The sequence below is a fragment of the Panulirus ornatus genome, chromosome 21 (genome assembly GCF_036320965.1).
Source record: "Panulirus ornatus isolate Po-2019 chromosome 21, ASM3632096v1, whole genome shotgun sequence".
Lineage (NCBI taxonomy): Eukaryota > Metazoa > Arthropoda > Malacostraca > Decapoda > Palinuridae > Panulirus > Panulirus ornatus.
In genome coordinates, this window is record NC_092244.1 from 22643271 (window position 1) to 22660770 (window position 17500).

General features: G+C 41.2%; 1 protein-coding gene across 3 annotated transcripts in view; it reads left to right on the plus strand.

The window, feature by feature from the left end:
• LOC139756401 (uncharacterized) overlaps positions 1 to 17500 on the plus strand; it is a 150935-nt gene that overhangs the window by 112274 nt on the left and 21161 nt on the right. Inside the window, exon 8 of one of the 3 annotated variants that reach the window (XM_071675825.1) lies at positions 9087 to 10385. The exons of 1 other annotated variant lie outside the window; for it this stretch is intronic. In XM_071675825.1, the coding sequence (XP_071531926.1) occupies positions 9087 to 9274 (188 nt within the window). In that variant the 3' untranslated portion in view covers positions 9275 to 10385. Of the gene's footprint in view, positions 1 to 8707; positions 8863 to 9086; positions 10386 to 17500 lie in introns of those variants that run through there. One more of the 3 variants, XM_071675827.1, reaches the window with a different exon arrangement.

The following is a 17500-nucleotide window of genomic DNA, read 5'->3' on the forward strand; positions in this document are numbered from 1 at the left end:
GTTCTCTCACTAACCCCTGACTTTACTCCCAAGACATTCCCAAACCACTCTTCCCCTTTACCCTTGAGCTTCGTTTCACTCAGAGCCAAAACATCCAGGTTCCTTTCCTCAAACATACTACCTATCTCTCCTTTTTTCACATCTTGGTTACATCCACATACATTTAGGCACCCCAATCTGAGCCTTCGAGGAGGATGAGCACTCCCCGTGTGACTCCTTCTTCTGTTTCCCATTTTAGAAAGTTAATAAATACAAGGAGGGGAGGATTTCTGGCCCCCCGCTCCCGTCCCCTCTAGTCGCTTTCTATATATATATATATATATTATATATATATATATATATATATATATATATATATATATATATATATATATATATATATATATTATTATAATATATATATATATATCCTCCCCTCTCTTTTTTTTTTTTTTTTTTCCAAAAGAAGGAACAGAGGGGGCCAGGTGAGGATATTCCAAAAAAGGCCCAGTCCTCTGTTCTTAACGCTACCTCGCTATCGCGGGAAATAGCGAATAGTATGAAAAAAAAAAGAATATATATATATATATATATATATATATAATATATATATATATATATATATATATATATATATATATATATATATATATATTCATTAAAAAACTGGTGACTGTATTATTGACTGGTTGATAAGGTTATTTAATGTATGTATGACTCATGATGAGGTGCCTGAGGATTGGCGGAATGCGTGCATAGTGCCATTGTAGAAAGGCAAAGGGGATAAGAGTGAGTGCTCAAATTACAGAGGTATAAGTTTGTTGAGTATTCCTGGTAGATTATATGGGAGGGCATTGATTGAGAGGGTGAAGGCATGTACAGAGCATCAGATTGGGGAAGAGGAGTGTAGTTTCAGAAGTGGTAGAGGATGTGTGGATCAGGTGTTTGCTTTGAAGAATGTATGTGAGAAATACTTAGAAAAGCAAATGGATTTGTATGTAGCATTTATGGATCTGGAGAAGGCATATGATAGACTTGATAGAGATGCTCTGTGGAAGGTATTAAGAACATATGGTGTGGGAGGCAAGTTGTTAGAAGCAGTGAAAAGTTTTCATCGAGGATGTAAGGCATGTGTACGTGTAGGAAGAGAGGAAAGTGATTGGTTCTAAGTGAATGTAAGTTTGCGGCAGGGGTGTGTGATGTCTCCATGGTTGTTTAATTTGTTTGTGGATGGGGTTGTTAGGGAGGTGAATGCAAGAGTTTTGGTAAGAGGTGCAAGTATGAAGTCTGTTGGAGATGAGAGAGCTTGGGAAGTGAGTCAGTTGTTGTTCGCTGATGATACAGCGCTTTTGGCTGATTCATGTGAGAAACTGCAGAAGCTGGTGACTGAGTTTGGTATAGTGTGTGAAAGAAGAAAGTTAAGAGTAAATGTGAATAAGAGCAAGGTTATTAGGTACAGTAGGGTTGAGGGTGAAGTCAATTGGGATGTAAGTTTGAATGGAGAAAAACTGGAGGAAGTAAAGTGCTTTAGATATATGGGAGTGGATCTGGCAGCGGATGGAACCATGGAAGCGGAAGTGGATCATAGGGTGGGGGAGGGGGCGAAAATCCTGGGAGCCTTGAAGAATGTGTGGAAGTCGAGAACATTATCTCGGAAAGCAAAAATGGGTATGTTTGAAGGAATAGTGGTTCCAACAATGTTGTATCGTTGCGAGGCGTGGGCTATGGATAGAGTTGTGCGCAGGAGGATGGATGTGCTGGAAATGAGATGTTTGAGGACAATGTGTGGTGTGAGGTGGTTTGATCGAGTAAGTAACGTAAGGGTAAGAGATGTGTGGAAATAAAAAATCTTTCCTCACTCATTCTCTCCATGTGACCAAATCATTTCAAAACACCCTCTTCTGCTCTCTCAACCACACTCTTTTTATTTCCACACATCTCTCTTACCCTTACATTACTTACTCGATCAAACCACCTCACACCACATATTGTCCTCAAACATCTCATTTCCAGCACATCCACCCTCCTGCGCACAACTCTATCTATAGCCCACACCTCGCAACCATACAACATTGTTGGAACCACTATTTCTTGAAACATACCCATTTTTGCTTTCCGAGATAATGTTCTCGACTTCCAAACATTCTTCAAGGCTCCCCGAATTTTCGCCCCCTCCCCCACCCTATGATCCACTTCCGCTTACATTGTTCCATCCGCTGCCAGATCCACTCCCAGATATCTAAAACACTTTACTTCCTCCAGTTTTTCTCCATTCAAACTTACCTCCCAATTTACTTGACCCTCAACCCTACTGTACCTAATAACCTTGCTCTTATTCACATTTGCTCTTAACTTTCTTCTTTCACACACTTTACCAAACTCGGTCACCAGCTTCTGCAGTTTCTTACATGAATCAGCCAACAGCGCTGTATCATCAGCGAACAACAACTGACTCACTTCCCAAGCTCTCTCATCCACAACAGACTGCATACTTGCACCTTTTTCCAAAACTCTTGCATTCACCTCCCTAACAACCCCATCCATAAACAAATTGAACAACCATGGAGACATCACACACCCCTGCCGCAAATCTACATTCACTGAGAACCAATCACTTTCCTCTCTTCCTACACGTACATATGCCTTACATCCTCGATAAAAACTTTTCACTGCTTCTAGCAACTTGCCTCCCACACCATATATTCTTAAAACCTTCCACAGAGCATCTCTATCAAGTCTATCATATGCCTTTTCCAGATCCATAAATGCTACATACAAATCCATTTGCTTTTCTAAGTATTTCTCACATACATTCTTCAAAGCAAACACCTGATCCACACATCCTCTACCACTTCTGAAACCACACTGCTCTTCCCCAATCTGATGCTCTGTACATGCCTTCACCCTCTCAATCAATACCCTCCCATATAATTTACCAGGAATACTCAACAAACTTATACCTCTGTAATTTGAGCACTCACTCTTATCCCCTTTGCCTTTGTATAATGGCACTATGCAAGCATTCCGGCAATCCTCAGGCACCTCACCATGAATCATACAAACATTAAAAAACCTTACCAACCACTCAACAATACAGTCACCCCCTTTTCTAACAGATTCCACTGCAATACCATACAAACCTACTGCCTTGCCGGCTTTCATCTTCCGTAAAGCTTTTACTACTTCTTCTCTATTTACCAAATCATTTTCCCTAACCCTCTCACTTTGCACACCACTTCGACCAAAACACCTTATATCTGCCACTCTATCATCAAACACTTCAGCAAACCTTCAAAATACTCACTCCATCTCCTTCTCACATCACCACTACTTGTTATCACCTCCCCATTAGCCCCCTTCACTGAAGTTCCCATTTGCTCCCTTGTCTCACGCACTTTATTTACCTCCTTCCAAAACATCTTTTTATTCTCCCTGAAATTTAATGATACTCTCTCACCCCAACTTCATTTACCCTCTTTTTCACCTCTTGCACCTTTCTCTTGACCTCCTGCCTCTTTCTTTTATACCTCTGCCACTCATTTGCATTATTTCCCTGCAAAAATCGTCCAAATTCCTCTCTCTTTTCTTTCACTAATAATCTTACTTCTTTATCCCACCACTCACTACCTTTTCTAATCAACCCACCTCCCACGCTTCTCATGCCACAAGCATCTTTTGCGCAATCCATCACTGCTTCCCTAAATACATCCCATTCCTCCCCACTCCCCTTACCTCCTTTGTTCTCACCTTTTTCCATTCTGTACTCAGTCTTTCCTGGTACTTCCTCACACAAGTCTACTTCCCAAGCTCACTTACTCTCACCACTCTCTTCACCCCAACATTTTCTCTTCTATTCTGAAAGCCCATACAAATCTTCACCTTTGCCTCCACAAGATAATGATCAGACATCCCTCCAGTTGCACCTCTCAGCACATTAACATCCAAAAGTCTCTCTTTCGTGCGTCTATCAATTAACACGTAATCCAATAACGCTCTCTGGCCATCTCTCCTACTTACATACGTGTACTTATGTATATCTCGCTTTTTAAACCAGGTATTCCCAATCACCAGTCCTTTTTCAGCACATAAATCTACAAGCTCTTCACCATTTCCATTAACAACACTGAGCACTTCATGTATACCAATCATTCCCTCAACTGCCACATTACTCACCTTTGCATTCAAATCACCCATCACTATAACCCGGTCTTGTGCATCAAAACCACTAACACGCCATTTAGCTGCTCCCAAAACACTTGCCTCTCATGATCTTTCTTCTCATGCCCAGATGCATATGCACCAATAATCACCCATCTCTCTCCATCAGCTTTCAGTTTTACCCATATCAATCTAGAATTTACTTTCTTACACTCTATCACATACTCCCACAACTCCTGATTCAGGAGTAGTGCTACTCCTTCCCTTGCTCTTGTCCTCTCCCTAACCCCTGACTTTGCTCCCAAGACATTCCCAAACCACTCTTCCCCTTTACCCTTGAGCTTCGTTTCACTCAGAGCCAAAACATCAAGGTTCCTTTCCTCAATCATACTACCTATCTCTTTTTTTCTCATTTTGGTGACATCCACACACATTTAGACACCCCAATCTGAGCCTTCCAGGAGGATGAGCACCTCTCGCGTGACTCCTTCTGCTGTTTCCCCTTTTAGAAAGTTAAAATACAAGTTAAAATACAATGTATATATTACCATGAGTAATACATACATTAAATATCCTTACCAACCAGTCAGTTAGCCAGTCACCCCCTTTTTTAATGAATTCCACTGCAATTCCATCCATATCCGCTGCCTTGCCGGCTTTCATCTTCCACAAAGCTTCTCTGTTTACCAAATCATTCTCCCTAACTCTCTCACTTCGAACACGACCTCGACCAAGAGAAAGGAGAGGCATTTGGACGATTTTTGGAGGGAAATAATGCAAACGACTGGAAGATGTATAAAAGAAAGTGTCAGGAGGTCAAGAGAAAGGTGCAAGAGGTGAAAAAGAGGGTAAATTAGAGTTGGGGTGAGAGAGTATCGTCAAATTTTATTGAGAATAAAGGATGTTTTGGAAGGAGGTAATTAAATGCGTAAGACAAGAGAGCAAATGGGAACATAGTTGAAGGGCGAAATGGGGATGTAATAACAAATAATGGTGATATCAGAAGGAGATGGGTGAGTATTTTGAAGGTTCATTGAATGTGTTCGATGATAGAGTGGCAGATATAGAGTGTTTTGTTCGAGATGGTGTGCGAAGTTAGAGGGTTAGGGAGAATGGTTTGGTAAAGAGAGAAGAGGTACTGAAAGTTTTGCGGAAGATGAAAGCCGAAAAGTCGGCGGGTTTGGAAGGTACTGCAGTGGAATCTATATAAAAAAGGGGGTGACTGTGTTGTTGATTGGTTAGTAAGATATTCAATGTATGTATGGTCCATGGTGAAGAGCATGAGAATTGGCGCAATGCATGCGTAGTTCCATTGTACAAAGACTAAGGGGTGTTCAAATTACAGAGGCATAAGTTTGTTGAGTATTCCTGGGAAATTATATGTGAGGGAATTATTAAGAGGGTTAAGTCATGTACAAAGCATCAGACTGGGGGAGGGCAGTGTGGTTTCAGAAATGGTAGAGGATGTGTGGATCAGGTGGTTGCTTTAAAGAATGTACGTGAGAAATACTAAGAAAAGCAGATGGATTTGTATGTGACACTTATGGATCTGAAGAAGGCATATGATATGGTTGACAGAGATGCTTTGTGGAAGATATAAGAGTATATGGTGTGCGAAGTAAGTTGCTAGAAGGAGTGAAAAGTTTTTACCGCGGGTGTAAGGCATGTGTACGTGTATGAAGAGAGGAGAGTGGTTGGTTCCCAGTGAACGTCGGTTTGCGGCAGGGATGCATGATGTCTCCATGGTTGATTTGTTTATGAATGGGGTTGTTAGGGAGGTGAATGCAAGAGCTTTGGAGAGAGGGGCAAGCATGCAGTCTGTTGTTGATGGGAAGGCTTGGGAAGCGAGTCAGTTTTTGTACCCTGATGATACCGTGCTGGTGGCTGATTCGGGTGAGAAACTGCAAAAGTTGATGACTGAGTTTGTTAAAGTGTGTGAAAGAAGAAAGCTGAGAGTATATGTGAATAAGAGCAAGGTTATTAGGTTCAGTAGGGTTAAGGGACAAGTAAACTGGGAGATAAATTTGAATGGAGAAAAACTGGAGGAAGTGAAGTGTTTTAGATATCTGGGAGCAGATTTAGCAGCGGATGGAACCATGGAAATGGAAGTGAGTCACAGGATGGGGGAGAAGGCGAGGGTTCTGGGGGCGTTGAAGAATGTGTGGAAGGCGAGAACGTTATCTCGGAGATCAAAAACGGGTATGATTGAAGGAACAGTGGTCCCAACGTTGATATATGGAGTTAGTAAAGATGGGCAAGAGAGATGTGTGGAAATAGAAAAGTGTTGTTGAGAGAGCAGAAGAAGGAGTGCTGAAATGGCTCAGTCGCATGGAGAAAATGAGTGAGGAAAGATTGACAAAGAGGATTTATGTGTCAGAGGTGTAGGGAAAGAGGAGAAGTGGGAGACTAAATTGGAGGTGGAAGGATGGAGAGAAAAAAATTTTGAAGGATCGGGGCTTGAACATACAGGAAGGTGAAAGGCGTGCAAGGAATAGAGTGAATTGGAAAGATTTGGTATACCGGGGTAGACGTGCTTTCAATGATTGAACCAGAGCATGTGAAGTGTCGGGTGAACCATGGAAAGTTTTGTGGGGCCTGGATGCGGAAAGGGAGCTGGGGTATCGGTACATTATAAATGACGGCTAGAGACTGATTGTGAACGAATGTGGCCTTTTTGTCTTTTCCTAGTGCTACCTCGCGCGCGCACGCGCTGGGGGTGGGGGTTGGGGGATGCTATTTCATGTTTGGCGGGGTGGGGACGGAAATATACGTATTCAGCAAGTGTGAATATGTACATGCGTGTGTAAGTATATATCTGTGTATTTATATGTATGTATATGTTCAAATGTATTGGTACGTATATGTGCGTGTGTGGGCGTTTATGTATATACATGTGTATGTGGGTGGGTTGGGCCATTCTTTCGTCCGTTTCCTTGCACTACCTCGCTCACGCGGGAGGTGGCGATTGAGTATAATGATAATAGAAAAATATACATATGTACGTAAACTCCCATATACGCATATGTACATACATGTACATTCAACATATACACGTATGTGCGAAGAGATAGTCAGGGAAATTGGTTTGGTGAAGAGGGAAGGTGGTGAAAGCCTTGATTAAGATGAAATCCGGGAAAGCGTCGGGTTTGTATGGTATTGCATTTGAATTTCTTAAGAGAGGGGGTGACTGTTTTGTTAATTTGTACGTATGGATCAGGGTGAAGTGCCTGAGGATTAGCAGAATGCGTGCATAGTGCCATTGTACAAAGGCAATGGAGATGTAGGTGAGTGTTCAAACTACAGAGGTATACGTTTTTTGAACATTCCTGGGAAATTATGTGGGAGAGCATAGATTGAGAGGGTAAAGTCATGTACAGAATATCAGATTGGGAAGTGGATTTAGCAGTGGAAGAAACCATGGAAGTGGAAGTGAGTCACTGGGTGGGGGAGGGGACGAAGGTTCTGGGAGCGTTGAAGAATATGTGGAAGGCGAGATGGTTATCTCGTAGAGCAAAAATGGATATATTTCAAGGAATATTGGTTCCAACAATATTATACGGTTGCGAGGCATGGGCTATAGATAGGGTTGTGCAGAGGAGGGTGATTGTGTTGGAAATGAAATGTTTGAGGACAATATGTGGTGTGAGGTGGTTTGACCAAGTAAGTAGTGAAAGGGTAAGAGAGATGTGTGGTAATAAAAAGAGTGTGGTTGAGAGCGCAGAAGAGGGGTTTATTGAAATGGTTTGGTCACATGGAGAGAATAAGTGAGGAAAGATTGACAAAGAGAATATATGTGTCAGAGATGGAGGGAACGCAGAGAACTGGGAGACCAAATTGGAGGTAGAAGGATGGAGTGAAACAGATTTTGAGCGATCAGGGCCTGAACATACAGGAGGGTGAAAGGCGTGCAAGTTATAGAGTCAATTGGAACGATGTGGTATTTCGGGGTCGACGTGCTATTAATGGACTGAACCAGGGCATGTGAGGCGTCTGGGGTATACCATGGAAAGGTGTTTGGGGCCTGGATGTGGAAAGGGAGCTGTGGTTTCGGTGCATTACACATGACAGCTAGAGACTGAGTGTGAACGAATGTGGCCTTTGTTGTCTTTTCCTAACGATACCTCACGCGCACGCAGGGGGAGAAAAGTGCCATTTTATGCGCGGCGGGGTGGCCACGGGAATAGATGAAGGCAGCAAGTATGAACACGTACATGTGTATGTATGTATATATCTGTGTATGTATATATATGTTATACGTTGAAATGTATAGGTATGTATATGTGCGTGTGTGGGCGTTTATGTATATACATGTCTTTGTGGGTGGGTTGGGCCATTCTTTCGTCTGTTTCCTTGCGCTACCTCGCTAACGCGGGAGATAGCGAATGTAATGAATTAGTAAATGTAAATATAATTGATAGCCATTCTGGCCCAGACACTGATGACAAGACAGTTCCATAGAGTTGCAAACAGCATTCAGCGGTTCATTTGAGATTTGGGCACATTCTCTTTCAACGGCTCCTTTAATCTCATCGATTGTTGTCGGTTTTGTGCGATAAACATTATCTTTCAGGTGTCCTCCTAATGAAATATCCATTGGCGTGAGGTCTGGTGAACGAGGGGGTATTCAATGCTGCCTCAGCCCAATCCATCTGTTCGGCAGATTTTCATCAAGATAGGCCCTTACATGACGGTGGTAGTGAGCAAGTGCTCCATCTTGAATGATGAATCTAGGATGTGATTTGATTGACATCGTATTAATAAAGATTCAAAGCGTGTATACAATTTTTTGAGGCACCCTTTATACAGGATTTCTTCGTCGACTATCCAGTAAATCTTTTTGGGAAATAAATGAACCTGTGCGTATACCGTGTATGACAGACTGTATGACTGGCACATTGGAATCAGTAGGGTAATAGGGCTGAGCAGTTTCCTCCTGTTTTTCCCCACAGATAGCGAAGCAGGTGGCCATGTCATTGGTGGATGGTGGTGCAGTGAAAGGTGCTCCAACAGTCCCACTTCTCCGCCTTTCTTGCGCAATGACCGTTGGATGGTGATGATCTGGTATTCTTTCTCCTATTTTGAATCTCTAACGTTTACTAGTGTGACCGACATCAAATTAATGATACGTCGCCAATGAGATGACTCAAAGATCAGAAAACGGTTGCATCTAGATTTTCCTGCTGCTTTTTTCTTCAGTAATCGCTTTATCATTAGTTTACCTCTTCGTCAGCCTTAATTTGTCCCTGTAACTGAAAACGGATTTATTCATTTTGTGTTAAACCACTGATATGGACAGATAAACCAGAATCCCTTCATTTGATGATCAAACCATGAAACTTAGCACAAGTGTACGTAGGCCCATAATGATTACATCTGGGTATGAAGCCCAACCATCAGCGCCCCTGGTGGCCGATGATTACGTCTTTGAGTGGAAATGCTTTTAAAAGCCCATTTGTTACCCATCATCATATAGATTTAATGCACCAGTAGCAATGGACCACAAAGATTTTCCTTCAAAAATCTAATTTCAGAAAGACACCTTTGGTACTTAAAGAACTTACAAATAAGTAATACATTAGACAAAAATATATCAGAATTAGAGTGATTTGATATTATTTTTTTTTTCAGTTTAGAAAACGTTACAGAGTATCTAACCACAATCACAAAAAATGATACAGATAAGATCAACCTTCGTACATTTATGTATATTAGGTCATTTGTTCTGAGTCACAAGCTTGAAATTTAATCTTCGTTCCAGCAAACCTAAGCAACTCTCCCCATTGTTCTTTTTTGAATAACTAGACCTGAGTCATTTCTCCCATCGGTTTCAACTGGCCATCTTCAAGCAGGTCATGAAAAATCTCATGGGGAAGTTTTGTATATGAATTCAGAAAGCATATTTTCCTCATACTTTATATCGTCAGTTTAAATACAGTTCATTTCAGTTTCACAACAATATAGTTTTCTCATGTTGTAGATGGGATATCACTGAACTGTCTATTGCATGGCTTTCGACCAACGCTATACAGGCAATAGTAAATCATATTTAGTTGGTGGCTGAACTTCTCATCTCAAAATGGAATATGCATATGAACTTCATTTGTACCAAAATACCCATATTACAACAATACACATTAGAAAAGTCACAAATATGAATTGCAGCTACTTCATAAGATAGTCATATGAAGCTTAAGATGTCTCATGTAAGACCGTGTATTGATAAAGCTAGATTAAACTTGCAAAAATTGTGTTGTCTTTCATTATACATCTTATTTAGTCACGAATATGTTATTCGACATTAATGTCTTCTCGCTGTGATTCACTCATCACTACCTCAACACTGACATTGCTAATGGCAGTTACATTAACGAGACGAAGAGTGACATTTGAGTTTCAGTGATCTGCTGGACCCAGATTGACCAGATCCGAATCTCCAAGGAAATGAAAGTGAAAATTCTTGCATGTGACACAGAGGTCGGGGCAGACCAAAACTGTGGGATAAGGTATAGAGATTTGACCTGTTCCCTATCCATGGGGATCGGAGAGAGAGAATACTTACCACTTTTTCCCCGCGTATCGTAGAAGGCGACTAAAGGAGGCGGGAGCGGGGGCTAACCCCCCTCCCCCTCCTTGCATTTAAATTTCTAAAAGGGGAAACAGAAGAAGGAGTCATGCGGGGAGTGCTCATCCCCCTCGAAGGCTCAGATTGGGGTGTCTGAATGTGTGTGGATGTAACCAAGATGAGAAGAGAGATAGGTAGTATGTTTGAGAAAATGAACATGGATGTTTTGGCTCTGAGTAAAACGAAGCTCAAGGGTAAAGGGGAAGAGTGGTTTGGGAATATCTTGGGAGTAAGTCAGAGGTTGGTGATGGAACAAGAACAAAGAAAGGAGTAGCACTTTTGAAGGAGGAGTTGTGGGAGTATGTGACAGAATTTAAGAAAGTAAATTCTAGATTGATATGAGTAAAATTGAAAGTGGATGGAGAGAGATGGGTGATTATTGCTGTCTATGCACCTGGTCATGAAATGAAAGATCATGATAGGCAAGTGTTTTGGGAGCAGCTGAATGAGTGCGTTAGCAGCTTTGATGCACGAGACTGGGTCATAGTGATGGGTGATTTGGATGCTAGGGTGAGTAACCTGGCAGTTGAAGGCATAATTTTTGTACATGGGGTATTCAGTGTTGTGAATGGAAATGGTGAAGAGCTTGTTCATTTGTGTGCTGAAAAAGGTCTGGTGATTGGGAATACCTGGTTTAGAAAGAGAGATATACATAAGTATACATATGTGAGTAGGAGAGATGGTCAAAGGGCGTTATTGGATTGCATGTTAATTGATAGGCGTGTAAAAGAAATACTTCTGGATGTAAATGTTCTTAGGCGGGTAGCTGGAGGGATGTCTGATCACTATCATGTGGAGGCGAAGGTGAAGATTTGAAGAGGTTTTCAGAAAAGAGGAGATAATGATGGGGAGAAGAGATTAGTGAGAGTATGTGAGGAGACTTGTGTGAGGAAGTACCAGGAGAGATTGAGTGTATAATGCAGAAGGTGAGAGCAAAATGACGTGAAGGTAGTGGGGGGAGGAATGGGATGTATTTAGAGAAGCAGTGATGGCTTGCGCAAAAGATGCATGTGGCATGAGAATGGTGGGATGTGGGCAGATTAGAAAGGGTAGTGAGTGGTGGGATGAAGAAGTAAGGTTGTTAGTGAAAGAGAAGAGAGAGGCGTTCGGACGATTTTTTGCAGGGAAGTAGTGCGAATGACGAAGAGATGTATAAAAGAAAGCAGCAGGAAGTCAAGAGAAAGGTGCAAGAGGTGAAAGAGAGGGCAAATGAGAGTTGGGATGAGAGGCGAGTTTGGATGGTATTACTGTGAAATTTATTAAAAAAGGTAGTGACTGTGCTGCTGATTGATTGGTAAAAAAAAATATTCAGTGTATGTATGGATCATGGTGAAATGCGTGAGGACCGGCGGAATACATGCATAATGCCATTGTACAAAGGCAAAAGGGATAAAGGTGAGTGTTCAAATTACAGAGGCATACGTTTGTTGAGTAATCCTGGGAAATCATATGGGACGGTATTGATTGAGAGGGTAAAGGCATGAACAAAGCATCAGATTGGGGAAGAGCAGTGTGGTTTCAGAAGTGGTAGAGGATGTGTAGATCAGGTGTTTGCTTTGAAGAATGTATGTGAGAAATACTTAAAAAACAGATGGATTTGTATGTAGCATTTATGGATCTGGAGAGGGAATATGATAGAGTTGATAGAGATGCTCTGTGGAAGTTATTAAGAGTGTATGGTGTGGGAGGTAAGTTGCTAGAAGCAGTGAAAAGCTTTTATCGAGGATGTAAGGTATGTGTACGAGTAGGAAGAGAAGAAAGTGATTTTCCCAGTAAATGTCGGTTTGCAGCAGGGGTGTGTGATGTCTCCAGGGTTGTTAAGTTTGTTTATGGATGGGGTTGTTAGGGAGATGAACGCAAGAGTTTTGGAGAGAGGGGCAAGTATGCAGTCTGTTGTGGATGAAAAGGCTTGCGTAGTGAGTCAGTTGTTGTTTGCTAATGATACAGCGCTAGTGGCTGATTCGGGTGGGAAACTGAAGCAGTTGGTAACTGAGTTTGACAAAGTGTGTGAAAGAAGAAAGTTGAGAGTAAATGTGAATAAGAGCAAGGTTATTAGGTTCAGTAGGGTTGAGGGACAAGTCAATTGGGAAGTATATTAGAATGGAGAAAAACTGGAGGAAGTAAAGTGTTTTAGATATCTGGGAGTGGATTTAGTAGCGGATGGAACCATGGAAGCGGATGTGAGTCACAGGGTGGGGGAGGGGGCGAAGGCTCTGGGAGCGTTGAAAGCAAGAACGTTATCTCGGAGAGCAAAAATGTGTAAGTTTGAAGGAATAGTGATTCCAACAATGTTATATGGTTGCGGCTATAGATAGATATATGACATGGGCTATAGATAGGGTTGTGAGGAGGAGGGTGGATGTATTGGAAATGAGATGTTTGAGGACAATATGTGGTGTGAGGTAGTTTGAATCGAGTAAGTAATTAAAGGGTAAGAGGGAAGTATGGGTATAAAAAGAGTGTTGTTGAGAAGGCAGAAGAGGGTGCGTTCAAATGGTATGGTAACATAGAGAGAATGAGTGAGGAAAGATTGAAAAAGACGATGTATGTGTCGGAGGTGGAGGGAAGAAGGAGAAGCGGGAGACGAAATCGGAGGAGGAAGGATTGAATTAAAAAGACATTGAGCTATCGGTGCCTGAACATACAGGAGGGTGAAAGGCGTGCAAGGAATAAAGTGAATTGGAACGATGTGGCATACAGGGGTCAACGTGCTGTGAATGGATTGAACCAGGGCATGTGAAGACGTCTTCGGTAAACATTTGAAAGGTCTGTGGGGCCGGGATGTGGAAAAGGAGCTGTGGTTTCGGTGCATTACTAATGAGAGCTACCACGTTGGAAGGGGGGGGGGGGATGCTGTTTACTGTGTGGCGGGGTGGTAAAGGCAATTCATAAAGACAACAGATAAGAGTATGTACATGTGTATATATGTATATATTTGTGTATATGTATGTATATATATATATAAAATATTATTATATATATATATATATATATATATATATATATATATATATATATATATATATATATATATATATATATATATATATATATATATATATATATATATATATATATATATATATATATATATATATATCCCTGGGGATAGGGGAGAAAGAATACTTCCCACGTATTCCCTGCGTGTCGTAGAAGGCGACTAAAAGGGGAGGGAGCGGGGGGCTGGAAATCCTCCCCTCTCGTTTTTTTTTGATTTTCCAAAAGAAGGAACAGAGAACGAGGCTAGGTGAGGATATTCCCTCAGAGGCCCAGTCCTCTGTTCTTAACTCTACCTTGCTAACGCGGGAAATGGCAAATAGTATGAAAGAAAAGAAAGATATATATATATATATATATATATATATATATATATATATATATATATATATATATAATATATATATATATATATATATATAATATATATTTTGGGAGCCTTGAAAAATGTGTGGAAGTCGAGAACATTATCTCGGAAAGCAAAAATGGGTATGTTTGAAGGAATAGTGGTTCCAACAATGTTGTATGGTTGCGAGGCGTGGGCTATGGATAGAGATGTGCGCAGGAGGATGGATGTGCTGGAGATGAGATGTTTGAGGACAATGTGTGGTGTGAGGTGGTTTGATCGAGTAAGTAACGTAAGGGTAAGAGAGATGTGTGGAAATAAAAAGAGCGTGGTTGAGAGAGCAGAAGAGGGTGTTTTGAAATGGTTTGGGCACATGGAGAGAATGAGTGAGGAAAGATTGACCAAGAGGATATATGTGTCGGAGGTGGAGGGAACGAGGAGAAGAGGGAGACCAAATTGGAGGTGGAAAGATGGAGTGAAAAACATTTTGTATGATCGGGGCCTGAACATGCAGGAGGGTGAAAGGAGGGCAAGGAATAGAGTGAATTGGAGCGATGTGGTATACAGGGGTTGACGTGCTGTCAGTGGATTGAATCAAGGCATGTGAAGCGTCTGGGGTAAACCATGGAAAGCTGTGTAGGTATGTATATTTGCGTGTGTGGACGTATGTACATGTGTATGGGGGGGGGGGGCCATTTCTTTCGTCTGTTTCCTTGCGCTACCTCGCAAACGCGGGAGACAGCGACAAAGTATAAAAAAAAAAAAAAAAAATATATATATATGTATATATATATATGTGGAAGGTATTAAGAATATATGGTGTGGGAGGCAAGTTGTTAGAAGCAGTGAAAAGTGTTTATCGGGGATGTAAGGCATGTGTACGTGTAGGAAGAGAGGAAAGTGATTGGTTCTCAGCGAATGTAGGTTTGCGGCAGGGGTGTGTGATGTCTCCATGGTTGTTTAATTTGTTTATGGATGGGGTTGTTAGGGAGGTGAATGCAAGAGTTTGGGAAAGAGGGGCAAGTATGCAGTTTGTTGGATGAGAGAGCTTGGGAAGTGAGTCAGTTGTTGTTCGCTGATGATACAGCGCTGGTGGCTGATTCATGTGAGAAACTGCAGAAGTTGGTGACTGAGTTTGGTAAAGTGTGTGAAAGAAGAAAGTTAAGAGTAAATGTGAATAAGAGCAAGGTTATTAGGTACAGTAGGGTTGAGGGTCAAGTCAATTGGGAGGTAAGTTTGAATGGAGACAAACTGGAAGAAGTAAAGTGTTTTAGATATCTGGGAGTGGATCTGGCAGCGGATGGGACCATGGAAGCGGAAGTAAATCATAGGGTGGAGGAGGGGGCGAAAATTCTGGGAGCCTTGAAGAATGTTTGGAAGTCGAGAACATTATCTCGGAAAGCAAAAATGGATATGTTTGAAGGAATAGTGGTTCCAACAATGCTGTATGGTTGCGAGGCGTGGGCTATGGATAGAGATGTGCGCAGAGGATGGATGTGCTGGAAATGAGATGTTTGAGGACAATATGTGGTGTGAGGTAGTTTGATCGAGTAAGTAATGTAAGGGTAAGAGAGATGTGTGGAAATAAAAAGAGTGTGGTTGAGAGAGCAGAAGAGGGTGTTTTGAAATGGTTTGGTCACATGGAGAGAATGAGTGAGGAAAGATTGACCAAGAGGATATATGTGTCAGAGGTGGAGGGAACGAGGAGAAGTGGGAGATCAAATTGGAGGTGGAAAGATGGAGTGAAAAAGATTTTGAGTGATCGGGGGCTGAACATACAGGAGGGTGAAAGGCATGCAAGGAGTATAGTGAACTGGAAAGATGTGGTATACCGGGGTCGACGTGCTGTCAATGGATTGAACCAGGACATGTGAAGCGTCTGGGGTAAACCATGGAAAGTTGTGTGGGGCCTGGATGTGGAAAGGGAGCTGTGGTTTCGGTGCATTATTACATGACAGCTAGAAACTGAGTGCAAACGAATGGGGCCTTTGTTGTCTTTTCCTAGCGCTACCTCGCACACATGAGGGGGGAGGGGGTTGTTATTCCATGTGTGACGAGGTGGCGATAGGAATAAATAAAGGCAGACAGTATGAATTATGTACATGTGTATACATGTATATGTCTGTGTGTGTATATATATGTGTACATTGAGATGTATAGATATGTATATTTGCGTGTGTGGACGTGTATGTATATACATGTGTATGTGGGTGGGTTGAGCCATTCTTTCGTCTGTTTCCTTGCGCTACCTCGCTAACGCGGGAGACAGCGACAAAGCAAAATAAATAAATATAAAAAAATAAATAAATATATATATATATATATATAATATATATATATATATATAAAATATATATATATATATATATATATATATATATATATATATCCCTGGATAGGTATCCCTGGGGATAGGGGAGAAAGAATACTTCCCACGTTTTCCCTGCGTGTCGTAGAAGGCGACTAAAAGGGGAGGGAGCAGGGGGCTGGAAATCCTCCCTCTAGTTTTTTTTAATTTTCCAAAAGAAGGAACAGAGAATTGGGCCAGGTGAGGATATTCCCTCAAAGGCCCAGTCCTCTGTTCTTAACGCTACCTCGCTAATGCGGGAAATGGCGAATAGTTTGAAAGAAAAGAAAAGATATATATATATATATATATATATATATATATATATATATATATATTATATATATATATATATTTTATTATTATATATATATATATTATTATAAAGATTTAATATATATATAATATATTATTTTGTTTTTTTTTTTATACTACTCGCCATTTCCCGCGTTTTGCAAGTAGCGATTAAAAACAGAGACTGGCCTTAGAGGGAAAATCCTCACCTGGCCCCCTTCTCTCTTCCTCATTTGGAAATTAAAAAAAACGCAGGGAGATTTCCAGCCACCGCTCCCTCCCTTTTAGTCGCTTCTACGACCGCAGGGAATACGTGGGAAGTATTCTTTCTCCCCTATCCCCAGGGATACCCTATCCCCAGGGATTATATATATAATATATATATATATATATACATATATATATATATATATATATATATATATATATTATATATATATATATATATAATATATATATATATAATATATATATTTTTGCTTTGTCGCTGTCTCCCACGTTTGCGAGGTAGCGCAAGGAAACAGACGAAAGAAATGGCCCAACCCACCCCCATACACATGTATATACATACGTCCACACACGCAAATATACATACCTACACAGCTTTCCATGGTGTACCCCAGACGCTTCACATGCCCTGATTCAATCCACTGACAGCACGTCAACCCCGGTATATCACATCGATCCAATTCACTCTATTCCTTGCCCTCCTTTCATCCTCCTGCATGTTCAGGCCCCGATCACACAAAATCTTTTT